At 40.6% G+C, this 16,238-nt stretch overlaps 1 protein-coding gene across 3 annotated transcripts in view; it reads left to right on the top strand.

Moving 5' to 3' along the window:
* The window catches only part of Pign (phosphatidylinositol glycan anchor biosynthesis class N), a 142,162-nt gene extending 131,189 nt beyond the window's left edge, over nt 1–10,973 (top strand). For all 3 annotated transcript variants that reach the window (XM_021156326.2, XM_085839975.1, XM_021156318.2), the window contains one exon: nt 7,763–10,973. In XM_021156326.2, the coding sequence (XP_021011985.1) occupies nt 7,763–7,886 (124 nt within the window). In that variant the 3' untranslated portion in view covers nt 7,887–10,973. The remainder of the gene's footprint in view (nt 1–7,762) is intronic.
* Nucleotides 10,974–16,238: the final 5,265 nt, after the last annotated feature.

Here is a 16,238-nt window from a genome sequence, read left to right as displayed (position 1 = left end):
GTCAATTCTCGATCTTACAGCACAAGCCATTGCTGTTCTATTCAAGAATTTTTCCCCTGTGCCCATATCTTCAAGGCTTTTCCCCACTTTCTCCTCTATATGTTTCAGTGTCTCTAGTTTTATGTGAAGTTCCTTGATCCACTTAGACTTGACCTTACTACAAGGAGATAAAAATGGATCGATTCGCATTCTTCTACATGTTAACAACCAGTTGTGCCAGCACCATTTGTTGAAAATGCTGTCTTTCTTCCACTGGATGTTTTTAGCTCCCTTGTCGAAGATCAAGTGACCGTAGGTGTGTGGGTTCATTTCTGGGTCTTCAATTCTATTCCATTGGTCTATTTGTCTGTCACTATACCAGTACCATGCAGTTTTTAATCACAATTGCTCTGTAGTAAAGCTTTAGGTCCGGCATGGTGATTCCACCAGAGGTTCTTTTATCCTTGAGAAGAGTTTTTGCTATCCTAGGTTTTTTGTTATTCCAGATGAATTTGCAGATTGCACTTTCTAATTCGTTGAAGAATTGAGTTGGAATTTTGATGGGGATTGCATTGAATCTGTAGGTTGCTTTTGGCAAGATAGCCATTTTTACAATGTTGATCCTGCCAATCCATGAGCATGGGAGAACTTTCCCTCTTCTGAGATCTTCTATAATTTCTTTCTTCAGAGACTTGAAGTTTTTATTATACAGATCTTTCACTTCCTTAGTTAGAGTCATGCCAAGATATTTTATATTATTTGTGACTATTGAGAAGGGTGTTGTTTCCCTAATTTCTTTCTCAGCCTGTTTATTCTTTGTGTAGAGAAAGGCCATTGATTTGTTTGAGTTAATTTTATATCCAGCTACTTCACCGAAGGTGTTTATCAGGTTTAGGAGTTCTCTGGTAGAGTTTTTAGGGTCACTTATATATACTATCATATCATCTGCAAAAAGTGATATTTTGACTTCATCTTTTCCAATTTGTATCCCTTTGATCACCTTTCGTTGTCGAATTGCTCTGGCTAGGACTTCAAGTACAATGTTGAATACGTGTGGAGAAAGTAGACAGCCTTGTCTAGTCCCTAATTTTAGAGGGATTGCTTCAAGCTTCTCACCATTTACTTTGATGTTGGCTACTGGTTTGCTGTAGATTGCTTTTATCATGTTTAGGTATGGGCCTTGAATTCCTGATCTTTCCAAGACTTTTATCATCAATGGGTGTTGGATCTTGTCAAATGCTTTTTCCGCATCTAAAGAGATGATCATGTGATTTTTGTTTTTGAGTTTGTTTATATACTGGATTATGTTGATGGATTTCCGTATATTGAACCATCCCTGCATCCCTGGGATGAAACCTACTTGGTCAGGATGGATGATTGTTTTGATGTGTTCTTGGATTCGGTTAGCAAGAACTTTATTGAGGATTTTTGCATCAATATTCATAAGGGATATTGGTCTGAAGTTTTCTATCTTTGTTGGGTCTTTTTGTGGTTTAGGTATCAGAGTAATTGTGGCTTCATAGAATGAGTTGGGTAGAGTACCTTTTGTTTCTATTTTGTGGAATAGTTTGTGAAGAACTGGGATTAGATCTTCTTTGAAGGTCTGATAGAACTCTGCACTAAACCCATCTGGTCCTGGGCTTTTTTTGGTTGGGAGACTATTAATGACTGCTTCTATTTTTTGGGGGGATATAGGGCTGTTTAGATCATTAACCTGATCTTGATTCAACTTTGGTACCTGGTATCTGTCTAGGAACTTCTCCATTTCATCCAGGTTCTCCAGTTTTGTTGAGTATAGCCTTTGGTAGAAGGATCTGATGGTGTTTTGGATGTCTTCAGGATCTGTTGTTATGTCTCCTTTTTCATTTCTGATTTTGTTAATTAGGATGCTTTCCCTGTGCCCTCTAGTGAGTCTGGCTAAGGGTTTATCTATCTTGTTGATTTTCTCAAAGAATCAACTCCTCATTTGGTTTATTCTTTGAATAGTTCTTCTTGTTTCCACTTGGTTTATTTCGCCCCTGAGTTTGATTATTTCCTGCTGTCTACTCCTCTTGGGTGAATTTGATTCCTTTTGTTCTAGTGCTTTTAGGTGTGTTGTCAAGCTGCTAATGTGTGCTCTCTCTAGTTTCTTTTTGGAGGCACTCAGAGCTATGAGTTTTCCTCTTAGAAATGCTTTCATTGTGTCCCATAAGTTTGGGTATGTTGTGGCTTCATTTTCATTGAACTCTAAAAAGTCCTAAATTTCTTTCTTTATTCCTTCCTTGACCAAGGTATCATTGAGAAGAGTGTTGTTCAGTTTCCATGTGAATGTTGGCTTTCTATTATTTATTTTGTTATTGAAGATCAGCCTTAGTCCATGGTGATCTGATAGGATGCATGGGACAATTTCCATATTTTTGTATCTGTTGAGGCCTGTTTTGTGACCAATGATGTGGTCAATTTTGGAGAAGGTGCCATGAGGTGCTGAGAAGAAGGTATATCCTTTTGTTTTAGGATAGAATGTTCTGTAGATATCTGCTAGATCCATTTGATTCATAACTTCTGTTAGTTTCACTGTGACCCTGTTTAGTTTCTGTTTCCTTGATCTGTCCATTGGTGAAAGTGATGTGTTGAAGTCTCCCACTATTATTGTATGAGGTGCAATGTGTGCTTTGAGATTTACTAAAGTTTCTTTAATGAATGTGGCTGCCTTTGTATTTGGAGCATAGATATTCAGGATTGATAGTTCCTCTTGGAGGATTTTACCTTTGATGAGTATGAAGTGCCTCTCCCTGTCTTTTTTGATGACTTTGGGTTGGAAGTCAATCTTATCAGATATTAGAATGGCTACTCCAGCTTGTTTCTTCATACCATTTGCTTGGAAAATTGTTTTCCAGCCTTTCATTCTGAGGTAGTGTCTATCTTTTTCTCTGAGATGAGTTTCCTGTAAGCAGCAAAATGTTGGGTCTTGTTTGTGTAGCCAGTTTGTTAGTCTATGTCTTTTTATCGGGGAGTTGAGTCCATTGATATTAAGAGATATTAAGGAAAAGTAATTGTTGTTTCCTGTTATTTTTGTTGTTAAAGTTGGCATTCTGTTCTTGTGGCTGTCTTCTTTTAGATTTGTTGAGGGATTACCTTCTTGTTGTTTCTAGGGCGTGGTTCCTGTCCTTTTATTGGTTTTTTTCTGTTATTATCCTTTGAAGGACTGGATTCGTGGAGAGATAATGTGTGAATTTGGTTTTGTCGTGGAATACTTTGGTTTCTCCATCTATGTTAATTGAGAGTTTGGCTGGGTATAGTAGCCTGGGCTGGAATTTGTGTTCTTTTAGTGTCTGTATAACATCTGTCCAGGATCTTCTGGCTTTCATAGTCTCTGGTGAAAAATCTGGTGTAATTCTGATAGGCTTGCCTTTATATGTTACTTGGCCTTTTTCTCTTACTGCTTTTAGTATTCTATCTTTATTTAGTGCATTTGTTGTTCTGATTATTATGTGTCAGGAGGTATTTCTTTTCTGGTCCAGTCTATTTGGAGTTCTGTAGGCTTCTTGTATGTTCATGGGCATCTCTTTCTTTAGATTTGGGAAGTTTTCTTCTATAATTTTGTTGAAGATGTTTGCTGGTCCTTTGAGTTGAAAATCTTCATTCTCATCCACTCCTATTATCCGTAGGTTTGGTCTTCTCATTGTGTCCTGGATTTCTTGGATGTTTTGAGTTAGGATCTTTTTGCGTTTTACATTTTCCTTGATTGTTGTGCCGATGTTCTCTATGGAATCTTCTGCACCTGAGATTCTCTCTTCCATCTCTTGTATTCTGTTGCTGATGCTAGTATCTATGGTTCCAGATTTCTTTCCTAGGGTTTCTATCTCCAGTGTTGCCTCATTTTGGGTTTTCTTTATTGTGTCTACTTCCCTTTTTAGGTCTAGTATAGTTTTGTTCATTTCCATCATCTGTTTGGATGTGTTTTCCTGTTTTTCTTTAAGGACTTCTATCTGTTTGATTGTGTTATCCTGGTTTTCTTTAAGAACTTATACCTGTTTGATTGTGTTATCCTGGTTTTCTTTAAGGACTTGTAACTCTTTAGCCATGTTCTCCTGTAATTGTTTTTTTTGTTTGTTTTTTGAGACAGGGTTTCTTCTGTAATTCTTTAAGTGAGTTATTAAAGTCCTTCTTGATGTCCTCTACCATCATCATGAGATATGCTTTTAGATCCGTGTCTAGCTTTTCCGGTGTGTTGGGGTGCCCTGGACTGGGCGAAGTGGGGGTGCTGGGTTCTGATGATGGTGAGTGGTCTTGGTTTCTGTTAGTAAGATTATTATGTTTACCTTTCGCCATCTGGTAATCTCTGGGGTTAGTTGTTATCGTTGTCACCGTTTAAAGATTGGAGCAGACTCTGTGTTCCACTCACCCGAAGTCTCAAAATCCTGTGGCGGGGGTCGTGGGTAGCTGGCGGGTGTCAGCGGACCCTGCGCTCTAGCTACCTTGGTGCTGGTCAGGCCGGAAGAGGCCTATGGCCCTACTCAGGCCGGTTTTCTGCTTCCCTAACTAATGCAGTCTCAGGTCCCGCGCGCAATTGGATTGAAGCAGAAGCTGTGTTCCACTCACCAGAAGTCTTAAGATCCTGTGGCAGGTGTTGTGGGTAGCTGGCGAGTGTCAGCGGACCCTGAGCCCTAGCTACCCTGGTGCTGTTCTGACTGGAAGAGGCTTGTGGCCCTACTCAGGCCGGATTTCTGCCTCCCCAACCAAAGCAGTCTCAGGTCCCGCGTGATTTGACTGGAGCAAAAGCTGTGTTCCACTCACCAGAAGTCTCAAAATCCTGTGGCGGGGTCGTGGGTAGCTGGCAGGTGTCAGCCGACCCTGTGCTCTAGCTACCCCAGTGCTGGTCAGGCCGGAAGAGGCCTGTGGCTCTACTCAGGCCGGTTTTCTGCTTCCCTAACTAATGCAGTCTCAGGTCCCGCGCACAATTGGATTGGAGCAGAAGCTGTGTTCCACTCACCAGAAGTCTTAAGATCCTGTGGCGGGTATTATGGGTAGTTGGCGAGTGTCAGCCGACCCTGCACCCTAGCTACCCCGGTGCTGTTCTGACCGGAAGAGCGCTACAATTTTAAAGTAACATTTGTTACAGATTTTACAAATATTTAACCATACCCAATGAATTTATAAAACCTCAGATAAAGGCTATATACATAATAGTCTTAGAAGATTTGAGAGCAAAGCACAGAGAAATAAATCATAGAGATAAAAGATTTAAGTATGGAAATTTGAAAAACCTTAGAGATAAAACACTTTGGAATCGTTTGCTTGTGTATTGTCAAACGTTGTTAAAGTCTGTAAGAATTTGAAACTGACTTGTTCCATCTTTGGCCATATAACTATATATACTGAGGCCAAGCCATTTCCAGTAAGACAGCAAGGTTTTAATAAAAAATTCTGAATCTGAGAAGAAAAGGAGGTAAAACAAACTCCTTCATAGGAAAAGTTCAAATATGCTCTAAGAGGGAGCTAAGAGACAGAACACTGTAGTCCTGAGGAACAAGGAGGATAAACAGGAACTCCACCTGAGGGAGGGTTCCAATGCCAAGAGGGCTTAGAGTAGCTGCAGGATTTCCAGGAGGGACAAGGTCACAGAGGCCCAGAAGGGCTTAAAAGAGGTTCAGGATTTAACAGGCACTAGGAGAGGCCCAGCAGGGAGCTCCAAAGGGGAAGGCAAGGAAATGGTCACAGGCACAGGAGGGCATAGAGAATCAGCAGAGACTTTCAGGAAAGAGCTGAGAGGGAACAGAGTAACAAAGAAGCTCTGCTATATAGTATGGAAGCAGGGTCTTCTATATAGGAGGGCTTAGAATCAGAGCAAGCAGCTTCAAGGGGGTGGGATCCAGGAGAGAGCTGTAAACTTGTGTGGGAGGTGCAGGTGCAGCTAGAGTTTCAGTATAGGTCTGTAGCACATAGAGAAGCTATGGAACTTAGCAGGCAGCTCTTAGAGGGAGATGAGGAAGTTTCAGGAAGAAGCTTAGGAGAGGCTGTGAGGGAGCAGAGGGCGTAAGTGTCATGGTGACAAGAATTTCAATTCAGGGTGTTCTCAAGCAGATTGGAGACTTGTCTGAGAGAAATGTTCCAAACACAATTGAGAGATGTCCTTTTCCATGTGATAGGGACCCCAGTAGGGTGAGAGGAGTGTCCTGGCACACCACTGTGGCTTTTGTAGTAAAAATAGACAAAGTAGGCAGCTCTTTGGAAACTCTTACATAGTTGAGGAGAAAAGAGAGCCATTGTGTAGAGCCAGTAGAGGAGAAAACAACTGAAAAGGTAGACTGGGAGGGGCTTTTGAAAAGGTCAGCTTAGGAACTTTGGGAAGGTCATAGAACACTTGCCCCTCCAAAAGGGAGAGGCTAATTACCATTTCTCAGACCACAGGGAGGGACTGACTATTGCCCACCTTCAGACAAGGGAAGTCCTTGTCACCTCATTCCCTAAAGACCAGTCAGTTTAAAGGGCGCACTGTTCCGCCAATCATATTGTGCCTAGTTGCTGATGCCCTATTCTGTCCCTGGAAACCATATAAAAACTCGCTGAATGGGTGCTGGGTGTTGCCACCTCTCCTTCAGGTCTGGAACAACCCCAGTGCACTGGAACAATATATTCCTCTTGCTTTTTGCATCTATCCCAGCTCCATGTGGTTCACTTAGGGGGAACCCAGTAAACTAAAGCTCCCTGGAGTCTTACACTTTGAGGAAAAGGGAGGGTTCCAAAAGAGGGAGAGGAGTAAATGTCTTAGTAAATAGAGAATTCTCACATGAAGAAGTCTCAGAGGGTGTAGCAGGGAGATGCCTATAACCTGGGTACTCTGAAGAGCGTAGGAGCCAGAAGAGAGGACACTTACTGAGTAGAAAAGAGATGGATGCTTAGAGTAGGTGGAAGGAGAAAACTGCTGAAGCTCTAGAATTTGGAATCAAGTGTGGTGGGTGACAAAAGCAAACAGAAACAAACCTTAGGAGAGTCAAGTTGGCAGATTGGTTGGTTTGGAGAGGCCAAGTCTCTTGGAAGAACTCATTTACTTCAACCTTATAGTTTCAGCACCAAATGCATGAAAAAAAGAAATAAATGAAGTATAGGTCTACTCCTAGGTATGGTAGAGGAAGAGGTTATTATAAAATAAATAAAATAAAATAAAATACTAATAAAATATAATAAAACAAAAACTTGTGGGCCAAGTGAGGAGATGGGGAGCAAGGAGAGGAGAGAGCCAGGAGACCAGGAGAGTAAAGGGCAGACAAAAGGGCCAGTTAACCAAAATGGCCTAATGGGAAGAGCAACTGGAGGAAGAGCAGCCCACCTCCTAGGCTGGAGGAGTTTATGTATGCCAGCCACACCCTGTAACAGTCAGAGACAGGGATGCAGGCCTACTTTGATATGTTAAGTAGGTACTCAGTTAGCCAGTTATCCTGGGTTTGAGACCTAACACTATGATTTATCAATTAGCTGGATTGGCTGGCTGGTCAGTGAGAACATGGGATCCTCCAGTCTTCACCTCTAGTAAGAACATGCTACCACATATGACTTTACATGAGTGCTGGGGACTCAGGTTCTCAGGCTTACTTGGAAAAGCACTTTATTACTGGCCCGCCTCCCTAGTTCCTGATATCTGATTTAAATCATTAGTACCTTTTCTAATTCTATGCATTTTTTGTAATTCCATATTTTGTATATGAAGTTAAAAATTCCTCCAATTTTTAATTGGAGGGATCTTGGATTTTTTTCTCAAACATTCCGTCCTTGCCTGCTACATGTTTCCTTTCTCCTTTTGCAGCATCAGCCACTATGTGATTGTCATGTCCATGACCATCTTCCTGGTATTTCTTAATGGCCTGGCACAATTGCTCACAACAAAGAAACTCCAACTGTGTGCCAAACCCAAAAGCCATCTTATGTGATGTTGGTGAAGCCATCAGTCAGCATGCATCCTGATTCTCCTTCTTAAAGAAAAGTCCCACCAAGGATTCAAGAAAATGGATATTGGACCAGTGAAATGGCTCAGCGGGTAAAAGTTCTTGTTGCACAAGCTGACAACCTGAGTTTGATCCCTGGAACCCACACTGGAAGGAGAAAACAGACTTCCAAAGGTTGTCCTTTAGCCTCCAAGTACATGCTGTGACACACACACCATGCACTTGCACATATGTCATGCATGTATACATCACATGCATACATGATGACACTGCAGTTTTAAGAGATGATGGATAATAATGCACAGTACATTCTCATCTAGAGAATGTTGCATCTGGCATTCTGGATTTACAGGTGTTCTGAAATAGTAGTTTTTCTTTTGTCTGACAGCTTTTCCCAGTAATGTTTGAGAGCACCTGCAGCCCTTTGCTCCTCACTGTCAACTTCATGTACCTGTGGGGGTGGTACTGACACTCTACAAAGTCATTCCCAAGTGGGGACTGAATGGAACCACAGGTTACCACATAAACCCAGCGTTGGCTTGCTTTTGTGGTAGCTCTGACTGCTGGAACATGTGATAAGTAAGACAGGTGGGGCTGCAATCTGGGATTTACTGAGCCTCTGAGCAAAGCTGTCTACCAGGCTTTGCCATTTCTGCTCCTGCAGTATGTTGGCTTGTGCCTCTCTGTGCCACTTCTGGGGTTCTCATAGTCAGCCAATTAGCAAAGCTTTCACCTTTACATTTTGTTAATTTCTGGATCATCTTCAAATTTTGGGAGACTCTGTGGCTTTGTTGATTATTGTTTCAGTGTCAGTCCCCAAATCAGTGGCTGTAGTTTCCTGACAGTATCATAAAGAATCAAATAAGCTTGCTACTCTTTTGTCTTGATATTCTAGCTAGACCAAAGGCCAGCCATCTTAATAGAGTGAGCTTTCCCTTTGTATATTCTAATATATGAGGTAATTTGAGAGTAATTTTTATTTGGGTTTTCCATAAAGTGACCTATACAGTGTAGAGTTACCTGTACAATACTGTTAAGTGCTAATATTTTGCTGGTATATATCCCATTTTAAAAAACAGTTGCTTTTTTTGATTCAAGTTATATTACTAGTCTACAAAAGCTCTTTACAAGTTTTTAAACTTTTCAAATTGGCAGGTAAGGAAATATGTATCTAGAAGAGTAAGCTCAGCTGAGCAAAATATACTTTATTTTCTACTGATATGGCAGGAAACCCATTATAGTGCATTGAGCGAGAAGTACTAATCCTAACACAGGCATCACTGTGGAACAGTCTAGGTGGCAGCTATGCTGACACAGGCAGAACCAGGACCCAGCTATCTTCCTAGACCCTCAGGTGACTTCTGACCCCATTATATGAACACTTAACCACATTCCTCATTTACAGGGGTTAATTTTAAGTGTGTGTGTTCATGCACATGAGCACAGGTGCCCTCAGAGTCCATAAGAGGGTGTGAGATCCCTGAAGCTGTAGTTACAAATTGTGAGTTGTAAGATACCTAACATGGGTACTGAGAACCAAACTTGGGTCCTCTGCAAGAATATTATTTACTTTTTAAGTACTGAGACATCTCTCCAATTCCAGAATTAATGTTTTTAAACTAACAGAATAAATGGTGCTTTCTGCCTTGTATTTTTCATTGTATTCCCCAGAGTCCATTCTTATGTCTGGGCTGCTTCCAGTCTGTAGAAGGCACTGCTTCTGCTATTGCAGCCCTCCCTGCAGCACTCAGCCAGACACTCACAGTCATTGGGGAGCACTCTTCCCTCTGGCACAGTGTTTCTCATATCTTGAAATGTATATTTTTGTACTGAATAGCAGAAGTAAATGAGATTTAGGCAACATTTTTATTTCTTTTTAAGGTATTTTCTTCCTTTTGTTAATATTATACTAGGTTTCAAAATGAAAACTTACAAAATGTGCCAGTCAGCATTGTTTAAATTAGTAAGTGCTTTAGGAAAGTAGGGATAAACTGGTATGGTGGCAGATATCTGTAATTCCAGCACTAGGGAGGTGTAGGCAGGAGATCATGAGTTGAAGGCCATAGAAAATTAGACACCAGCCTGTGCTTCTAAAGCCCAATGTTTTCTAAAAAGAATTAAAGTAGGCATCTCAAGGTGAAATTAATTAAAATATTGAATGACAGCTGAATCATGAATGAATTTTTGTTTACTGACTATATAATGAATGAATTTTTGTTTACTGACTATATAATGGTCATAATTTGACAATAAGTTCTTTGTATTTTATTATTTAGTGTATAAAGTCTTAGAACACAAAATGCTTTCCTACATTTTAGAAAAAAGTATATTACAAGCTGATGTGGTGAGACAGGCCTGACTATAATCCCAAAGTTTACAAGGCTGAGGAGGAGGATCACATGTTCAGGGTCAACATATACAACACATGTTACATGAGACCCTGTATTAGGAAACAATGAGGAAGGGGACTGTTGTATTATAAAATGGCTGTATGTGAAGAATGATGTAACCTAATTATCAGGGAACTGAACTTGAAAGTGACTCATTAGTTAGTGTGGCTTCTCATGAAAACCTCATTCCAGATTTCATGCTACTTACATATCAGTCCTCCTCCCTGCTACCACCTGCACCTTTACATACTGTTAGCAATCAAGGGCTCCTTTGTTCTTCCTTTGGAAACTAGTTTCTACTGCTAGTAGTTCAGTGGGTAGTGAAGTGCTACGCAGTCATGCCTTTAGAGACAGGCAGCCACTAAGTGTTCCCCTCTCCTTGTGGGAGCCAAGTGAGTTCATTTTCCCATTCGATGCCATCTCATCAGGAAGCTAGAATGACACTGAACCAACTCAGTAACGGAGAGTTCCCATGTCCCACTAGTACTCAGGAGCCTTTAAGAGACCAAAGGTAGCCTGATCAGGGGCTCTCCTTTCCTCAATAGTGTTTAAGATTATTGTGCTGTGTGCTTCCTGTCCCTGGTAATGTCTTGGCAGCATTTCCCATTTCCTCCCTGGTATAGTTTGTAAAAATAGATTTCTCAATGTAATTCTGTTAAGAAATAAAAATATTTGATTTGTATATGTCACTAATTTTCTCTAGTACACTAAAATAGATTGTTAATGGACTCACCATTGGAATTGTAATATTTATGTGCACAGTTTTGAAAATTGTTTCAAAGCATCACTTGTTGATGAATAAATATATATTAAAAGGGTTCTCTGACGAAGTGTTTAGGAAACATCTAGGTTAGAAGGTTTAAAGGTGCATTTATTTCTGGTAGTTATATGAATTTATTCAGGATGTCCACAACTTCCATATGCCTGGCAGCAGAGTGTTTCCTCCCTCTTGGTGGGAGACATATTTTACAAAAGTTTTCATGTACTTTTCCACAAAATTTTTACAAACAAGTGTTGTGCATTTAATTGAAGCTTTTCCTGGGAACTTGTAAAGTGTGTTTATTATAACTGTTAAACTGAGAAAACTTGAGAACATACTGGGGATTTTGCCTGCACATCCCTGTCTGTGCAGTATGGAGTTTCATCACTTTTGCATCAATCTGAAAAAAAGTAAAATCACCACTCTCCACTGGTTTTCTTGTGATAAGACATTTTCAAAAGCATTAGTAGTTAAATGTTTTAGTACTACTTTGTTCAAAAATTGTGAAAACAAGATCAAGGCAGCTTGGATCCCAGCATGGGTGGGAGAGGTTCTGAGGAGCTATTGGCATATGATGGCTTCTCGGTGGTGGTGGTGGGGGGGGAACAGTCTGTTTTCTTCAGTGATGTGGTCCCTAAGAGGCCACTCATATTCCTGTAGATGGTCCTATACCCATAGAATACAGGCAGCACTAATGGATATGGTGAGTATTTAAAAAAAAAAAAAAAAGCTCATGAAGGTGGGAAAGAAAAGTAGTAAGGGGGCAGGTGGCAGGTTTGATTAAAACACACATGTATGTATGAATATTAAAATATGAGAACACAATGAAAATACTAGATGTCTAGGTTTCTTAAAATGGCTAAATTTTTGAATTATTACTCTTAGGTGAACAGGTAAGTTATTTTCATACAGTGATTTAGTTAGGTTGGCTTTCATCATACCAAAAAGTAGCAATGGTTCCACGATTTTTTTTCTAGGACACCTGGTGTGATTATATATCCAAAACTGGTCTCAGAGTAATCCTTGAGCCTCATTTCTGTGTATAGCATTTCAGGTGTGTGCCACCCACTGTGCCATTTCAGCTCTTTTTAGTCTAATATTTTCAGTGGATTTGGATAATATTATTGACAAAGATGCTTTTACCATCTTGATCCTATCTTCATAGGATAGCTAAGAATATGTGATCAGTGTTTTAATAGGTCCTGAGCTTGCTGAAGAGAAGTAATGTCTTTCATGTTTGAAATTAGGAAAATCAAACTCCATATTCTTGACATAACTTAGTTTATTTTTGTTCCATCCTGGAAATTATTGTAATTGGCTAGCTGTAGCTTATAAAACAGAAGGTTTTTGTACCGCTTCAGCCAGGTGATTGAGGTTAGAATCAACAGTGAAAGCTGTGCTGACAGTACTACTGCACAATGGATATGCCATCATGAAAATGGCACCTTCCTCTTGACAGTTCACAACCTCTGTTTAATCATAAGGAAGAATGGACATGTCTCAATTTAGGAAGAGTTACAAAATATTCTACAAAAACCTGATGGCTATTCTTCAAAACTGTCAAGGTCATCAAAAACAAGAGAAGCCTAAGAAGCTACCAGCATCAAGAAGAATCTAAGAAGACATGATTGCTAAATGTTCTGGATAGGATGCTGAAGCAGAAAGGGCTAAGAAAGTCTGAATTCTATGCAGTTAATAAAATATCAACCTATCAATTAAATGCACAACATTTGTTTGTTAGCTGTGATGGTTCAATATAAGAAACACAATGTAATCCACCATATAAACAAATGGAAACAAATTACATTGTCATCTCATTAGATTCTGAAAAAGCCTTTGTCAAAACTCAATACCCCTTCATGTTAAAAGTATTATACCAAGCATATAAAACACATACCTAAAAATGATCAAAGCAATATACATCAAGCCAATAGCTAGCATCAAACTAAGTGAAGAGAAACTTAAAGCAATTCCACTGAAATCAGGAACATGACAAGGCGAGATCTCTCTACCTATCTATTCAATATAGTAATTGAAGTGCTAACCAGAGCAAAATGACAAAGGATATCAAGGGGGACACATTAGAAAGAAAGACGTCAAACTCCTCTATTTGTGGATGGTATGATAGTATAAATAAATGACCCCAAAAATTCTACCAGAGAACTTCTACAGCTGATATCTTCAGCCAAGTGGTTGGATACAAAATTAATCAGTAGACCTCCTTTATACAAGTGATAAACAGGCACTGGCAGCGGAGCTCCTAAAATGTCTCCACCCAGCTCACTAAGTTTCCACTGGCGGGTCACTACCACAACAACCGTGTTTCAAATCCCCCACGGCCTTTGTGGTGCACCTCAGGCAAATCCACACTTTGCCACCATACCTTTCTCTCTTGACCCCAGATGAGCCACCATGAGAAGGAAAACACAACACAAACTTACTTCAGAAACAAAGATTTCTGAATGCTCAATTGCTGGGCGCAGCAGCTAAAATTCTAATCTTGTAAGCTTTATTAAATCCTCCCGTAGCAAATCCTGACGGATCCACCATTGAAACCTAGAGATACTCGTACCTACATCTTATCCTGTTGCTATCCCTGCCTGAAAAGGGCCCCTCCCTCCTGCTTCCTCTCTTCCTCTGTCCAACCTGGAAGTCCCGCCTACTTGACCAGTGATTGGCTTCGTTATTCATTAGGGGATTGGTTCATAAGAACTACAGGCCCATTCACAGCAGTGGTGTGGGACAGCTTCTGATGGTGAGGCAGTTTCCAATTGGCTGCTGGAGGACTGGGTTTTGTATTTTTTTGTTTTTATTTTTTCTAGTAACTGACTTGCCTGGTCTTATCCAGTTCTGGTAAACAGAGATCTAGGCCTAGTCTCTTGACCTACCTGTTTGATGCCTATCATGAAGTCAGCCTGTTTCAGTTCTCTCAACTGCATTAGAGACAGGAACCTGGGATTTCTTCGGTATTGAGAGGCCAGGGAGCCTGGGCAGTTGCTATGGCCAACTGAAAGGACTTCACTAGTGTCAGGTATTTTTGTTTCTGGGCCTTTTCCTCTCCCCATGTTACACCTTGAAGGCCACTGCTAAGACTTCTACCTATGGAGTTGGCATCTCCCTTTCTAGACCTTGAAGTTTGGCCTTAAAGTCAGAGAAACTCTGGGAGAAGAAATAACACTTTATGGGCAGGCTTGTAGAAACAGGCCAGGAGGCAAGTTGCGTGGACATCGTCTGTATGTGCTCTAGCCTGATCCCAGACCTGCTTGCACTCCTCAGGAAGAAAGTTGTTGATGAGAATCAAATAAATGTCATGGAAATAAGGTTGTGGGACTGGGTGATATATTGGAATTTTTTAATAAAGGTGGAAGAACTACTGGTATGAGATACCGGATTTTGATTTCAGACTCCATTATAGAGAATCTGACCTAAGGTTAAACTCGAGTTAACCAACAAGCTGGCACCTAGCACCAGTTTCCAGGTTACTCCCAAACAAACCCACACCTACCACTAGTTTCCAGGTTACTCTCTAACAAGCCTGCCCTTAGCACTTCACTTCCTAACAACCACCAATAAGGAGGAAAGCAGAAGTTAAGTTTATGGTTTGGCTCCCAGCATCAGCCAGTTATTTTAAAGGGCAATGAAATTTCATAATAGCTGCCCTCCCCCCCCCCCACCACCACCACCAATCAGATATGTGCCAGGCTAGAAACCCCTTTGCTTGTTTGCTTGCCTCTATAAATGCTTACTTGAAACTGGGCTGGGGGCTTCACCCTCCTGTCTTGCTGGACCAGTGACCATGGTGTGGCCCAAGCTCGAGCTTGAATAAAAAGACCCTAGTACAATTACATTGGAATTGGCTCCTTGGGGGGGGGGTCTTTTGGGGTTCACGAACACTTTGAATGAGCACAAAATTTATAGGGCCCCAGTCCTTTTCTATTTCAGAGTGTTCACTTAACGAGTAAGGGACATGTATCCTGACCAAGCCATCAGCACTGGTGAGTTTCCACAAAAGGGAGAGCTGTGGCTTGTTTAGGCCAGGTAATGAGATGTATAAGGGGTCCCCTGGCAGAGCAAGAGGAGGAGGAGGACTGTGGGCTGAAAGTGGGCACATGAAAGGTTTGATTTGGGGAACCTATTGTTTAGGAGGGAAAAAAGGAAACCAGAGAGGCTGGTGAGGAAGAGAAGGGACTGTGGGTTGAGGCTGATAAGGGTGAGGCTCATTAGCATGATTGAAAATAGTGGGGAATCATCTCATTTGGGCTTCATAGCTATTGAAAGAGTTGTTTTTTCCTTGGTAGGCATATGTGTAGTGGTCACTTTTAATCAAAATGGGAGTGAAGACATGTGGCAAAATCCATCCTTTCCAAGGCTAACAAAGATGGTTGCAGCCATATGGCTGCCTCCATCTGCATGTGGAGACAGAAGCCAAGATGGCATAAAGTCGCATGTTTCCTTAATGATTACCTATGTATAGATTTTGAACTGTCAATCCCAGTCCTAAATAGATGTTATAGATTTTTAATCATACTCAATATGCTTACAAATCTCAATATAAGATTCGTACCTTAGCAAAAGTTGTAGAGAGTTAAACCAAAATAAATAGCTTATGAAATGAGTATCAATAGTCTCCATTTGACATAGTGTGCCCCTTCAGTTTGTTTTGCTCTCCTTTCTCTGTCACTTAGTCTGGTGACTCAACTGATATAGGACAGATATTCTTTGGAAACCTTTGAACAAGCATGCTTGGGTCTAGAGAAGGGGGAGTCATAACACAAGCATAAAACAACACTTTAATGTCACTCATACCTAAAAGATACGTGAATCCCTGTAAAACTGTATGTAGTAAGCTGAGAACAAAGAATGCTTAGAGATAAAAAATTTTGATCTTCCTTCTTGAGTTTCATGTGTTTTGCAAATTGTATATTGGATATCTAAGTTTCTGGCCTAATATGTGCTTATCAGTGAGTGCATATCATGTGTGCTCTTTTGTGATTGGGTTACCTCACTCAGGATGATATCCTCCAGATCCATCCATTTGCCTAAGAATTTCATAAATTCATTGTTTTTAATTGCTGAGTAGTACTCCATTGTGTAAATGTACCACATTTTCTGTATCCATTCCTCTTTTGAGGGACATCTGGGTTCTTTCCAGCTTCTGGCTATTATAAATAAGGCTGCTATGCACAT

This window comes from Mus caroli, unplaced genomic scaffold (genome assembly GCF_978045245.1).
Source record: "Mus caroli unplaced genomic scaffold, Mus_caroli_1 scaffold_1, whole genome shotgun sequence".
Lineage (NCBI taxonomy): Eukaryota > Metazoa > Chordata > Mammalia > Rodentia > Muridae > Mus > Mus caroli.
This window is presented reverse-complemented; position numbering and strand designations above follow the sequence as displayed.